The sequence below is a fragment of the Lampetra fluviatilis genome, chromosome 55 (assembly GCF_964198595.1).
Source record: "Lampetra fluviatilis chromosome 55, kcLamFluv1.1, whole genome shotgun sequence".
Classification (NCBI taxonomy): domain Eukaryota; kingdom Metazoa; phylum Chordata; class Hyperoartia; order Petromyzontiformes; family Petromyzontidae; genus Lampetra; species Lampetra fluviatilis.
In genome coordinates this window covers 8,873,151-8,886,929 of record NC_136329.1, presented here as the reverse complement: position 1 = coordinate 8,886,929, position 13,779 = coordinate 8,873,151, and the positions used below count along the sequence as shown (strand labels likewise).

The 13,779-nt window shown below is 57.3% G+C and overlaps 1 protein-coding gene across 1 annotated transcript; it reads left to right on the top strand.

The window, feature by feature from the left end:
• Window positions 1-1,501: 1,501 nt before the first annotated feature.
• On the top strand, window positions 1,502-12,833 carry NUS1 (NUS1 dehydrodolichyl diphosphate synthase subunit). The gene is made up of 5 exons (XM_078879910.1): window positions 1,502-2,075; window positions 5,727-5,867; window positions 6,597-6,740; window positions 9,730-9,829; window positions 10,333-12,833. Exons 1-5 carry the CDS (start codon window positions 1,673-1,675, stop codon window positions 10,421-10,423), a joined length of 879 nt encoding a protein of 292 aa, XP_078736036.1. The 5' UTR covers window positions 1,502-1,672; the 3' UTR covers window positions 10,424-12,833.
• Window positions 12,834-13,779: the final 946 nt, after the last annotated feature.

Below are 13,779 nucleotides of genomic sequence, written 5' to 3'. Positions count from 1 at the left end.
CGCAGGGACCTGTTTTGGAGCTTTCGTGACTGCAGGAATTACTCTTTGGTTCTTTGGGTAAAGTGACGTATAAAGATAAAATAGTGAATTAAATACTAGCATACTACGACGTTTCGATTGCGACACAAGCAATCGTCATCGGGTATAAATGAAATAGCAACAAAAATCTAAACGGAAATACTATAGACAGACATATAGGCAGACAGATATCACCAAGATACACAGAGAGAGAGAGAGCAACACATATGTCTGTCTATAGTTTTCTGGTTAGATTTTTGTTGCTATTTCTTTTATACCCGACGACGATTGCTTGTGTTGCAATCGAAACGTCGTAGTATGCTAGTATTTAATTCACTATTTTATCTTTATACGTCACTTTACCCAAAGAACCACAGAGTAACTGTAAAGCTCCAGTAGGGGCACGGGGTCAGACGTTAGAGCGCAGTGCGCTGTGGGTAAGGGCGCAGTGCGCTGTGGGTAAGGGCGCAGTGCGCTGTGGGTAAGGGCGCAGTGCGCTGTGGGTAAGGGCGCAGTGCGCTGTGGGTAAGGGCGCAGTGCGCTGTGGGTAAGGGCGCAGTGCGCTGTGGGTAAGGGCGCAGTGCGCTGTGGGTAAGGGCGCAGTGCGCTGTGGGTAAGGGCGCAGTGCGCTGTGGGTAAGGGCGCAGTGCGCTGTGGGTAAGGGCGCAGTGCGCTGTGGGTAAGGGCGCAGTGCGCTGTGGGTAAGGGCGCAGTGCGCTGTGGGTAAGGGCGCAGTGCGCTGTGGGTAAGGGCGCAGTGCGCTGTGGGTAAGGGCGCAGTGCGCTGTGGGTAAGGGCGCAGTGCGCTGTGGGTAAGGGCGCAGTGCGCTGTGGGTAAGGGCGCAGTGCGCTGTGGGTAAGGGCGCAGTGCATTGTGTGTAAGGGCGCAGTGCGTTATGGGAAACGGCGCAGGGCACTGTGGGTAAATGAGAATTTCACTTTTCGATTTAAAGCTTTCGTGACTGCAGGGATTGATAAGATTGGTTCTTTCGGTAAAGTCGCGTAGAAGGGAAATAATAAAATAATAATAATAAAATATTAACATTCGATTGCAACACAAGCAATCGTCATCAGGTGTGAAAACCACAATAAAAACCACAGCTTGCTGTGGTTTAAAAAAACTAAAAAAAACACAGCTTGCTGTGGTTTTTATTGTTTTAATTTAATTGTTGAATTGTTATTAATTTATTATTTCCCTTCTACGTGACTTTACCGAAAGAACCAATCATATGAGAATTTCACTGTGGGAAAGGATAAAGTGCCGCCATGACGTCACCCCATGTCACGTGGGCTCGAAGTTGCGCGTGGTGACGTCACCGCGCAAGCCCCGCCGTAGTGCGTGATGACGTCATTCCGCTTGCGCGACGTTGGCGGATGTTGCCGCGCATGCGCACACTGCCACGTCGTTCGCCCCTCCCCCCCCCACACCAAAACGCACGACGTCATTGCCACAGCGGACCAATGGGAAGCTTCCATGTGCTCACGGGGGGCGGGGCGTGATGTGTGTGACGCGCACCCCCTCGCAAGCATGGCGCCCGCCTGACGGCTTCTTCTCGCTCACTACCTCATTCAGACGCCCTCTTGTCGCCCTCTCGTCGCCCGGGTTGTTGCGGGAGGGCTGAAGGAGGCCCGCGCCGCGACATGAGAGGCTCGCCATGGCCCTGCTGTACGCGCTCGTGCTCCGCCTGCTGCACGCGCTGCTCGCGCTCAAGGCGAAACTCCAGCGCGGCCTAGCGCGATGGGACAGCCTCGGGCTCGCCTGGAAGCGCCGCCGGCCGAGGCGCGCCTTCGCCGGCGGCCGGGGCAGGGGGAAAGGGGTCGGGGGAGTTGATGATGGCGATGCTTGCGATGATGATGATGAGGATGAGGAGGAGGAGGGCAGGAGGGGGCTGGAGATGGCGCGGCACGACGGGCGCGCCCTGCGCAAGCTGCCCGTGCACGTGGGGCTCGTGCTAAGCGAGGCGGCTGGAGCCGAGCGTGGATTTCGCGACGTGGCGAACGCCGTGCTGTGGTGCGTGGCGCTCGGCGTCTCCTACGTGAGCGTGTTCGACGCGCGCGGTGAGTCGAGGGCGGCGAGCTGAGGGTGAGGAGGGGTGGGGAGGGGGTGAGTCGAGGGTGAGGAGGGGTGGGACAGGGTGAGGGAGGGGGGGGCAGGGTGAGGGAGGGGTGGGAGGGGGTGGGGGACAGGGTGAGGAGGTGTGGGAGGGGGTGGGGGCAAAGGTGAGGAGGTGAGGGAGGGGGTGATGAGATGTGGGAGGGGGTGGGGGACAGGTGAAGAGGTGGGGGAGGGGGTGGGGGACAGGGTGAGGAGGTGAGGGACAGGGTGAGGAGGTGAGGGAGGGGGGGGGGACAGGGTGAGGAGGTGGGGGACGGGGTGAGGAGGTGTGGGACAGGGTGAGGAGGGGTGGGAGGGGGTGGGGGACAGGGTGAGGAGGTGAGGGACAGGGTGAGGAGGGGTGGGAGGGGGGGTGGGGGACAGGGTGAGGAGGGGTGGGGGGGGACGGTGAAGAGGGGTGGGAGGGAGGGGGGGACAGGGTGAGGAGGTGTGGGAGGGGGTGGGGGACATGGTGAGGAGGGGTGGGAAACAGGGTGAGGAGGTGGGGGAGAGGGGGGCAAGGTGAGGAGGTGAGGGACAAGGTGAGGATGGGGAGATCAGGAGGTGAGAGGGTCGGGGTGAGGGATAGGGTGAGTATGTGAGGGATAGGGTGAGGAAGTTGGTTTGAGGTAATGGGATTTGGGTTGGAGGTGAGGGATTGGGTGGGGAGGTAGGTACTGAAATGTGGGTGAGAGGTGAGTGATTGGGTGGATGGGTGTGTGAGTGGCGTGTGAACGTGTATCTGTGTGTCTGGGTGCAGGCGTGTGTGCGTGTGTGTGTGAGTATTACAGTCATCTAAGTCAGCCAGCCCAAAGTGCACCTAGCCTGGCACAGGCGGCCTGGTGACTTCACCACCGTCACTTAGTGGCTGGTCTTGGTGTGGGTGCCGTGAAGTGGTTAGCGCGCTGCCGTGCTGCGAACCCGGCGACCCGAGTTCGATTCCCGCTCACGGCCAACACCGGTGACGATTGTCTTGAACCGGTACTGGGCCACCCCTAGGTCGACTCAGCCTCAAATGAGTACCCGGTGCGGTGTGTAAAATCGCCATTGGTGAGACAAAGGCGGTCGGGCGTGGTGCTGGCCACCCACCCCCTCGTGAACCGTGCCGGCCTTCATAGGTGGTGCTCGCTAACAGCACTTGCCCCTACAGTCTGTTAAGGCTACACGGGGGATCTTTGTCTGTGCGAGTGTGCTCTCTGACAGCACTTGCCCCAACAGCCTGTTCAAGGCTACACGGGGGATCTTTGTCTGTGCGAGTGTGCTCTCTGACAGCACTTGCCCCGACAGCCTTTTCAAGGCTACACGGGGGATCTTTGTCTGTGTGAGTGCTCGCTAACAGCACTTGCCCCAGCAGCCTGTTAAGGCTACACGGGGGATCTTTGTCTGTGTGAGTGTGCTCGCTAACAGCACTTCCCCCAGCAGCCTGTTCAAGGCTACACGGGGGATCTTTGTCTGTGTGAGTGTGCTGTCTGACAGCACTTGCCCCAGCAACCTGTTCAAGGCTACACGGGGGATCTTTGTCTGTGTGTGCTGTCTGACAGCACTTGCCCCTACAGTCTGTTGAAGGCTACACGGGGGATCTTTGTCTGTGTGAGTGTGTTCTCTGACAGCATTTGCCCCAACAGCCTATTCAATGCTACACGGGGGATCTTTGTCTGTGTGCCTGTTTGTTTACACTCAATGGAAGCTGCTGTGGTGATTGCTGCTGCTGCGGGTTTCATTTGCCCCGGACCAGATTGGACTGGGCCGCTCCCGTTATTAACATTGCCACACGTGGTGACGACGGTGGTGATGCTGGTGATAATTGTGGTGGTGGTGGTGCCGATGAATGGTGGTGGTGGCGGCGGCGATGATGATGTTGGTGGTGATGGTTTTGGTGGTGGTGATGGTATTGGTGGTGATGATGGTATTGGTGGTGATGATGGCAGTGATGGTGGTGGTGGCGATGGTAGTGATGGTATTGGTGGTGATGGTATTGGTGGCGATGGTAGTGATGCTGGTTGCCGGGACGTGTGTGTGGTTGATGGTGGTCGTAAGATCTGGACACATTCCCATCGGTGAGCTCCTCCGGCAGGCAAGGCTGCGTTGGCTGTGGGTCACGTAGCCTGCATGCCCAGCCACCGCATGCCTACACAGCTTTTGTTTGGTGGTGATGGTGGTATTGTTGGTGGTGGTGATGGTGGTAGTGTTGGTGGTGGTGATGGTGGTGATGGTGTTGATGTTGATGGTGGTGGTGATGGTGATGGTATTGGTGGTGGTATTGGTGGTGGTGATGGTATTGGTGATGGTGGTGATGGTGTTGATGGTGTTGGTGTGCATGGTAGTGGTGATGGTGTTGATGGTGTGTGCGTGGTGGTGATGGTGTTGGTGTGCGTGGTGTTGGTGTGTGTGGTGGTGATGGTGGTGATGGTATTGGTGGTGATGATGGTAGTAGTGGTGGTGGAGGCGATGGTAGTGATGCTGGTTGCCGGGACATGTGTGTGGTTGATGGTGGTCGTAAGATCTGGACACATTCCCATCGGTGAGCTCCTCCAGCAGGCAAGGCTGCGTTGGCTGTGGGTCACGTAGCCCGCATGCCCAGCCACCGCATGCCCAGCCACCGCATGCCCAGCCACCGCATGCCCAGCCACCGCATGCCCAGCCACCGCATGCCCCAGCCACCGCATGCCCAGCCACCGCATGCCCAGCCACCGCATGCCCAGCCACCGCATGCCCAGCCACCGCATGCCCAGCCACCGCATGCCCAGCCACCGCATGCCCAGCCACCGCATGCCCAGCCACCGCATGCCTACACAGCTTTTGTTTGGCTGCATAGAGGCGAGACTTTTGACACTTCACGTGACCTCAAAGTGCGCCTGACACAGGCGCCGTGGTGACATCACCGTCACTTAGTGGCGAATGGCGGGTATTGGAAGTGATGATGGTGATGGTGGTAGTGATGGTGGTGGTGATGGTGGTAGTGTTGGTGGTGGTGATGGTGGTAGTGATGGTGGTGGTGATGGTGGTGATGGTGTTGATGTTGATGGTGTGCATGGTGGTGGTGATGGTGGTGTTGGTGTGCGTGGTGATGGTGGTGATGGTGTTGGTGTGTGTGGTGGTGGTGATGGTGGTGGTGATGATGTTGTTGATGTTGATGGTGTGTGTGGTGGTGGTGATGGCAGTGATGATGGTGATAGTGTTGGTGATGGTGGTGTTGATGGTGTTGATGTTGGTGGTAGTGTTGGTGATGGTGGTGATGGTGGTGTTGATGGTGATGGTGTTGATGTTGTTTGTGTGCATGGTGGTGGTGATGTTGATGGTGGTGATGGTGTTGATGGTGATGGTGTGTGTGGTGGTTGCCTCCTGCCCAGGGATGTTGACGGTGTTGATGTTGATGGTGTTGATGGTGTTGATGTTGATGGTGTTGATGTTGATGGTGTTGATGTTGATGGTGTTGATGGTGGTGATGGTGGTGTTGTTGAAATGGTGTTGATGTTGATGGTGGTGTTGATGATGATGGTGTTGATGGTGTTGGTGTCGATGGTGTTGATGGTGTTGATGTTGTTGATGATGTTGATGGTGTTGATGGTGTTGATGGTGATGTTGATGATGTTGGTGTGTGTGGTGGTTTCCAGGGATGTTGAAGGAAACCAACGGCCGCCTCATGGAGGAGGTGTTGAGGCAGCAGAGGGAGCAGCTGGGATCCGATTGGTCCAAGCGGAAGGTCGAGTTTGTGGACGACCAATCGGCAGAGGCGTTACTGCAGGGTACACCAGGTGAGGTGGGGGGGGGGTCATGTGACATGAGGAGAAGTGGTGGTGACGATGATTGTGGTGACGTAGGTGACGATGGTGACGATGGTGTAGGTGGTGACGGTGGTGACGGTGGTGGTGGTGATGGTGAAGACGATGGTGGTGGTGATGGTGGTGGTGACGATGGTGATGGTGGTGACGTAGGTGACGGTGGTGATTGTGGTGATGGAGGCGACGATGGTGATTGTGGTAATGGAGGTGACGATGTTGATGATGTTGATGTTGTGTGCATAGCGACGGTGCGCGTGGCGCTGCTGTCCCCGCGTGACGGTGGTGATGATGGTGGTGACGATGTTGATGGTGCTGGTGATGTTGTTGATGTTGTTGTTGTGTGCGTAGCGACGGTGCGTGTGGCGCTGCTGTCTCCGCGTGGTGATGATGGTGGTGATGGTGTTGTTGATGTTGTTGTTGTTGTGTGCGTAGCGACGGTGACGATGTTGATGGTGATGATGGTGGTAATGATGTTGTTGATGTTGTTGTTGTTGTGTGCGTAGCGACGGTGCGCGTGGCGCTGCTGTCTCTGTGACGGTGGTGATGTTGATGTTGTTGATGACGATGTTGTTGTTGTTGACGATGTTGTTGATGTTGTTGTTGTTGTGTGCGTAGCGAAGGTGCGCGTGGCGCTGCTGTCCCCGCGTGATGGTGACGATGTTGTTGATGTTGATGATGTTGTTGTTGTTGCTGTGTGCGTAGCGACGGTGCGCGTGGCGCTGCTGTCCCCGCGTGACGGCCGTGCCGCTGTGGCTCGCGCCGCCGCCGCCTTCTGCTCCCTGGTGGCGGCACGGCGACGCACGGCACCGGGGCTCACTCCCGGCGAGCTCGGGGCCAGCCTCACCGGTGAGCCACTCATCACTTTTTTTTGTATTTTATTACGTTTTATTTTTATTATTTTATGATTTCCCTTCTACGTGACTTTACCGAAAGAACCAAGAAGACCACTCATCACTGTCACGTGACAGAGTCACTGTGTCACGTGGTAGAGTCACTGTGTCACGTGGTAGAGTCACTGTGTCACTGTGTCACGTGGTAGAGTCACTGTCACTGTGTCACGTGGTAGAGTCACTGTGTCACTGTGTCACGTGGTAGAGTCACTGTGTCACTGTGTCACGTGGTAGAGTCACTGTGTCACTGAGGTGTCACGTGGTAGAGTCACTGTGTCACGTGGTAGAGTCACTGTGTCACGTGACAGAGTCACTGTGTCACGTGACAGAGTCACTGTGTCACGTGGTAGAGTCACTGTGTCACTGTGTCACTGTGTCACTGTGTCACGTGGTAGAGTCACTGTGTCACTGTGTCACGTGGTAGAGTCACTGTGTCACGTGACAGAGTCACTGTGTCACGTGACAGAGTCACTGTGTCACGTGACAGAGTCACTGTCTCACATGGCAGAGTCACTGTGTCACGTGGTAGAGTCACTGTGTCACTGTGTCACGTGGTAGAGTCACTGTCACGTGACAGTCACTGTGTCACATGGCAGAGTCACTGTGTCACGTGGTAGAGTCACTGTGTCACTGTGTCACGTGGTAGAGTCACTGTGTCACGTGACAGAGTCACTGTGTCACGTGACAGAGTCACTGTGTCACGTGGTAGAGTCACTGTGTCACTGTGTCACGTGGTAGAGTCACTGTGTCACTGTGTCACGTGGTAGAGTCACTGTGTCACGTGACAGAGTCACTGTGTCACGTGACAGAGTCACTGTGTCACATGGCAGAGTCACCGTGTCACGTGGTAGAGTCACTGTGTCACTGTGTCACGTGGTAGAGTCACTGTGTCACGTGATAGAGTCACTGTGTCACGTGGTAGAGTCACTGTGTCACGTGGTAGTCACTGTGTCACGTGACAGAGTCACTGTGTCACGTGACAGAGTCACTGTGTCACGTGGTAGAGTCACTGTCACGTGGTAGAGTCACTGTGTCACGTGGCAGAGTCACTGTGTCACGTGACAGAGTCACTGTGTCACGTGACAGAGTCACTGTGTCACGTGATAGAGTCACTGTGTCACGTGGTAGAGTCACTGTGTCACGTGACAGAGTCACTGTGTCACGTGACAGAGTCACTGTGTCACGTGACAGAGTCACTGTGTCACGTGACAGAGTCACTGTGTCACGTGGTAGAGTCACTGTGTCACTGAGGTGTCACGTGGTAGAGTCACTGTGTCACTGTGTCACGTGGTAGAGTCACTGTGTCACGTGACAGAGTCACTGTGTCACGTGACAGAGTCACTGTGTCACGTGGTAGAGTCACTGTGTCACTGTGTCACGTGGTAGAGTCACTGTGTCACGTGGTAGAGTCACTGTGTCACGTGGTAGAGTCACTGTGTCACGTGACAGAGTCACTGTGTCACGTGACAGAGTCACTGTGTCACGTGGTAGAGTCACTGTGTCACGTGACAGAGTCACTGTGTCACGTGGCAGTCACTGTGTCACGTGGCAGTCACTGTGTCACGTGGCAGAGTCACTGTGTCACGTGGTAGAGTCACTGTGTCACGTGGTAGTCACTGTGTCACGTGACAGAGTCACTGTGTCACGTGGTAGAGTCACTGTGTCACGTGACAGTCACTGTGTCACGTGGTAGAGTCACTGTGTCACGTGACAGAGTCACTGTGTCACGTGGTAGAGTCACTGTGTCACTGTGTCACGTGGTAGAGTCACTGTGTCACGTGGTAGAGTCACTGTGTCACGTGAGAGTCACTGTGTCACGTGGTAGAGTCACTGTGTCACGTGACAGAGTCACTGTGTCACGTGACAGAGTCACTGTGTCACGTGGTAGAGTCACTGTGTCACGTGACAGAGTCACTGTGTCACGTGGCAGTCACTGTGTCACGTGGCAGTCACTGTGTCACGTGGCAGAGTCACTGTGTCACGTGGTAGAGTCACTGTGTCACGTGGTAGAGTCACTGTGTCACGTGACAGAGTCACTGTGTCACGTGGTAGAGTCACTGTGTCACGTGACAGAGTCACTGTGTCACGTGGTAGAGTCACTGTGTCACGTGGTAGAGTCACTGTGTCACGTGACAGAGTCACTGTGTCACGTGGTAGAGTCACTGTGTCACGTGACAGAGTCACTGTGTCACGTGGTAGAGTCACTGTTTCACTGTGTCACGCGTGTGTATGTGTGTTACTAGAGGTGTGTGTGTGTTAGTGTAGGCGCGTGTGTGTGTGTTAGTGTGTGTGTGTTAGTGTAGGCGCGTGTGTGTGTTAGTGTGTGTGTGTTAGTGTAGGCGCGTGTGTGTGTGTTAGTGTGTGTGTGTGTGTTAGTGTAGGCGCGTGTGTGTGTGTTAGTGTGTGTGTGTGTGTTAGTGTAGGCGCGTGTGTGTGTTAGTGTGTGTGTGATAGTGTAGGCGCGTGTGTGTGTGTGTGTGTTAGTGTAGGCGCATGTGTGTGTTAGTGTAGGTGTGTGTGTTAGTGTGTGTGTGTGTAAGTGTGTGTGTTAGTGTGTGTGTGTTAGTGTGTGTGTGTGTCTGTTAGTGTGTGTCTGTTAGTGTGTGTGTGTGTTAGTAGATGTGTGTGTGTTAGTAGATGTGTGTGTGTGTGTTAGTGTAGTTGTTAGTGTGTGTGTGTTAGTAGATGTGTGTGTGTGTGTGTTAGTGTGTGTGTGTGTTAGTGTGTGTGTTAGTGTAGTTGTTAGTGTGTGTGCGTGTTAGTGTGTGTGTTAGTGTGTGTGTGTGTGTTAGTGTGTGTGTTAGTAGATGTGTGTGTGTGTTAGTGTAGTTGTTAGTGTGTGTGCGCTAACCATCATAGCTGCTGCTGCTCGCTAACAGCACTTGCCCCAACAGTCTGCTAAGGCTACACGGGGTTGGGGGGGGTCTTTGTCTTTGTGCCCTCAGCCATGAAGGGCTTCCCCGAGCCGGACCTGGTGCTGCGCTTTGGCCGCGTGGAGAGCACCCTGGGGTACCCACCCTGGCACCTGCACCTCGCAGAGATCATGTGAGGGGGGGGGGTGAGGGGGGGGGGGCGTGGGGGGGTGGGGGAGGGGTCGGTGGGGGGGCTGGGGGGGGGGGCGTGGGTGGGGTCGTGGGGGGGGGGGGTCGTGGGGGGGGGGGAGGACGTGGGGGGGGCGGGGGGGGGTCGTGGGAGGGGGGGGTGACGTGGGGGGGGTGACGTGGGGGGGGGTTGTGGGGGGGGTCGTGGGGGGGGTGACGTGGGGGGGGGTGACGTGGGGGGGGGTGACGTGGGGGGGGGAGGACGTGGGGGGGGGTGACGTGGGGGGGGGAGGACGTGGGGGGGTGACGTGGGGGGGTCGTGGGAGGGGGGGGGGTCGTGGGGGGGGGGTGACGTGGGGGGGGGGGACACGGGGGGGGGGGAGACACACAGCGCTCTGTCACCCTCATCACCACTGTGCCCACACTTCTGTCTCTGCCCCGTGACGTAATTCTCGTCTCCCCCTGTCCCCCCCCCCGTCCCCCCCCCCCCTGCCCCCCCCCCCCCAGCCCCGTGGGCCCCCTGCAAGGCCTGTGCTACGAGGACCTCCACTCGGCCATGCGCGGCTTTGCCGAGTGTGAGCAGCGCTTCGGCAAGTGAGCGCCTCGCCGATGCCTCGGCGCGTGGGGATGGTGGCTCTGGCCTGGGCTGAGGGGTCTGGGATGAGGGTCTGGGATGAAGGGTCTGGGATGAGGGGTCTGGGATGAGGGGGTCTGGGATGAAGGGGATCGGGCATCTGATCAGCAAGTGGCTTTGAACTTGCCAAGATGTTCGCAGGAGATTTTCGACATTCAGCGTCCAAGCCGCTCACGGTGTTTCACCGCACCGCTGGGTGTTTCACCGCACCACTGGGTGGAGCTGCCCACGGCGTTTCACCGCACCGCTGGGTGTTTCACCGCACCGCTGGGTGTTTCACCGCACCGCTGGGTGGAGCTGCCCACGGCGTTTCACCGCACCGCTGGGTGTTTCACCGCACCGCTGGGTGTTTCACCGCACCGCTGGGTGTTTCACCGCACCGCTGGGTGGAGCTGCCCACGGCGTTTCACGGCGGGTTGAACGCAGGATTCCCGGCGGCGCCGACGCGGCGGATCGACCCGGGGGGCGAGCGGTCACGCACACAGCTCCACCTCCACCCAGATTACAGCTCCACCTCCACCCAAACTCCACCCAGATTCCTGTTCCACCTCCACCCACATCCAGCTCCACCCAAACTCCACCTCCACCCACATCCAGCTCCACACAGATTACAGCTCCACCTCCAGCTCCACCTCCACCCAGATTCCTGCTCCACCCAAACCCCACCTCCACCCAGAATCCAGCTCCACCTCCACCCTCTGCCGCTCCCCCCTCTCCGTGCCCCCTGAGCCCACCCCGCCTGGTGCCCCCCGCGAGACCGGCACCAAGTCGACCGATTCCCTCCCGCAAATTGACCATTTGTCCGATGCGGTGACGGCGGCGGTGGTGGTGGTTGTGGTGGTGGTTGTGGCGGTGGTTGTTGTTGTGTCGGCGGAGGCGGCGGCGGTGGTTGTTGTTGTGGTGTCGGCGAGCCTTCGACACTTCACGTGGCCTCAAAGTGCACCTAGCCTGGCACAGGCGCCGTGGCTTAGTGGCGAATGACGCGGGTATCGGCTTTGGTGGCGGTGGTTGTTGTTGTGGTGTCGGCAGCGGTGGTGGTTGTGGTGGTGGTTGTTGTTGTGGTGTCGGCAGCGGTGGTGGTTGTGGCGGTGGTTGTTGTTGTGGTGTCCGGCCTGACCCCTTGCCCGGCCTGACCCCTCACCCCGGCCTGACCCCTCACCCCGGCCTGACCCCTCACCCCGGCCTGACCCCTCACCCCGCCTGACCCCTCACCCCGGCCTGACCCCTCGCCCGGCCTGACCCCTCACCCGGCTTGACCCCTCGCCCGGCTTGACCCCTCGCCCGGCTTGACCCCTCACCCCGGCCTGACCCCTTACCCACCCTGACCCCTCACCCCAGCCTGACCCCTCGCCCCGCCTGACCCCTTGCCCAGTCTGACCCCTCGCCCCGGCCTGACCCCTCGCCCGGCCTGACCCCTCACCCCGGCTTGACCCCTCACCCCGGCGCCCGTGAGGTGAGCTGATGATGAGTCCAGCGGCACCCAGCAGTGGGATTGGATCGGACGGGGTCGGGTAGGATTGGGCGGGGTCTGGTAGTATCGGACGGGGTCGGGTAGTATCGGACGGGGTCGGGTAGGATTGGACGGGGTCGGGTAGGATTGGGCGGGGTCTGGTAGTATCGGACGGGGTCGGGTAGTATCGGACGGGGTCGGGTAGGATTGGACGGGGTCGGGTAGGATTGGGCGGGGTCTGGTAGTATCGGACGGGGTCGGGTAGTATCGGACGGGGTCGGGTAGGATTGGACGGGGTCGGGTAGTATCGGACGGGGTCGGGTAGGATTGGACAGGATTGGGTAGTATCAGACGGGGTCGGGTAGGATTGGGCGGGGTCTGGTAGTATCGGACGGGGTCGGGTAGGATTGGTCGGGTAGGATTGGTTGGGTAGGATTGGGTAGGATTGGACGGGGTCAGGTAGGATTGGTCGGGTAGGATTGGACAGGATTGGGTAGGATTGGACGGGGTCGGGTAGGATTGGACGGGGTCTGGTAGTATCGGACGAGGTCTGGTAGTATCGGACGGGGTCGGGTAGGATTGGGTAGTATCGGACGGGGTCGGGTAGGATTGGACCAGGATTGGGTAGGATTGGACAGGATTGGGTAGTATCGGACGGGGTCGGGTAGGATGGGACGGGGTCGGATGGGCTCCTCCAGCCCATGTAGTTTATTTCAACTCGGTCACCGCATCACGGAAAGCGCTCAATTGGGTTGAACGTGAACGACGTTTACCTGTTGATCTCAGCTCGTGGCTGTAATCGATGTGGGCATCACGCGCGAGATGATTATTTTTGTTTTGTTATTTTTATTTAATCCGGACCCGTTTCTTTTCCTCCGAATGATTTTCTATTAAAATGACCGACGAATTCGAAGTGGAATGAAAGGCGTCGTGAAGGGTGGTCTGGGTTGTGATGCGCGGGGGAAGATTCCGACCGGGGTTCAAATCCAGCACCTCCACAGCGCTGGCTCTTGTGTGTGTGGCTCTGATACGGCCGTTATGAGCCCACGAATAGAGACACAGTCAGACTCAGGGCTTGAACCCATGTAAATAATCCTAGCTGTGTTGATTCTGTGTCTCTGACCCGGCCATTATGAATCCACTAAGACTCAAACCCAGGGCTTGAACCCAGGTTATCTCAGCTGTGTTTGACCCAGAGTCTCTGACACGGCCATTATGAACCCACTAAGAAAGACTCAGACCCAGGGCTTGAACCCAGGATCAGTATCTCAGCTGTGTTGACCCAGAGTCTCTGACACGGCCATTATGAACCCACTAATAGAGACACACTCAGACCCAGGGCTTGAACCCAGGATCAGTATCTCAGCTGTGTTTACCCAGAGTCTCTGACACGGCCATTATGAACCCACTAATAGAGACACACTCAGACCCAGGGCTTGAACCCAGAATGAGTATCTCAGCTGTCTTGACCCAGAGTATCTGACACGGCCATTATGAATCCACTAAGAAAGACTCAAAACCAGGGCTTGAACCCAGGTTATCTCAGCTGTCTTGACCCAGTGTCTCTGACACGGCCATTATGAACCCACTAAGAGACACACTCAGACCCAGGGCTTGAACCCAGGTTATCTCAGCTGTCTTGACCCAGTGTCTCTGACACGGCCATTATGAACCTACTAAGAAAGACTCAGACCCAGGGCTTGAACCCAGGATCAGTATCTCAGCTGTCTTGACCCAGAGTATCTGACACGGACATTATGAACCCACTAAGAGACACATTCAGACCCAGGGCTTGAACCCAGGATGAGGATCTCATTGGTATTGATTCAGTGTCTCTGACACGGCCATTATGAACCCACTAATAGAGACA

Bases quoted from the DNA above. Each gene is read 5' to 3' on its own strand.
- NUS1 (XM_078879910.1), top strand. From the start codon at position 1,673: ATGGCCCTGCTGTACGCGCTCGTGCTCCGCCTGCTGCACGCGCTGCTC. The intron at 5,868-6,596 runs GTGAGGTGGGGG...CTGTGTGCGTAG, and splicing joins GTTACTGCAGGGTACACCAG to CGACGGTGCGCGTGGCGCTG. The intron at 9,830-10,332 runs GTGAGGGGGGGG...CCCCCCCCCCAG, and splicing joins CTGCACCTCGCAGAGATCAT to CCCCGTGGGCCCCCTGCAAG.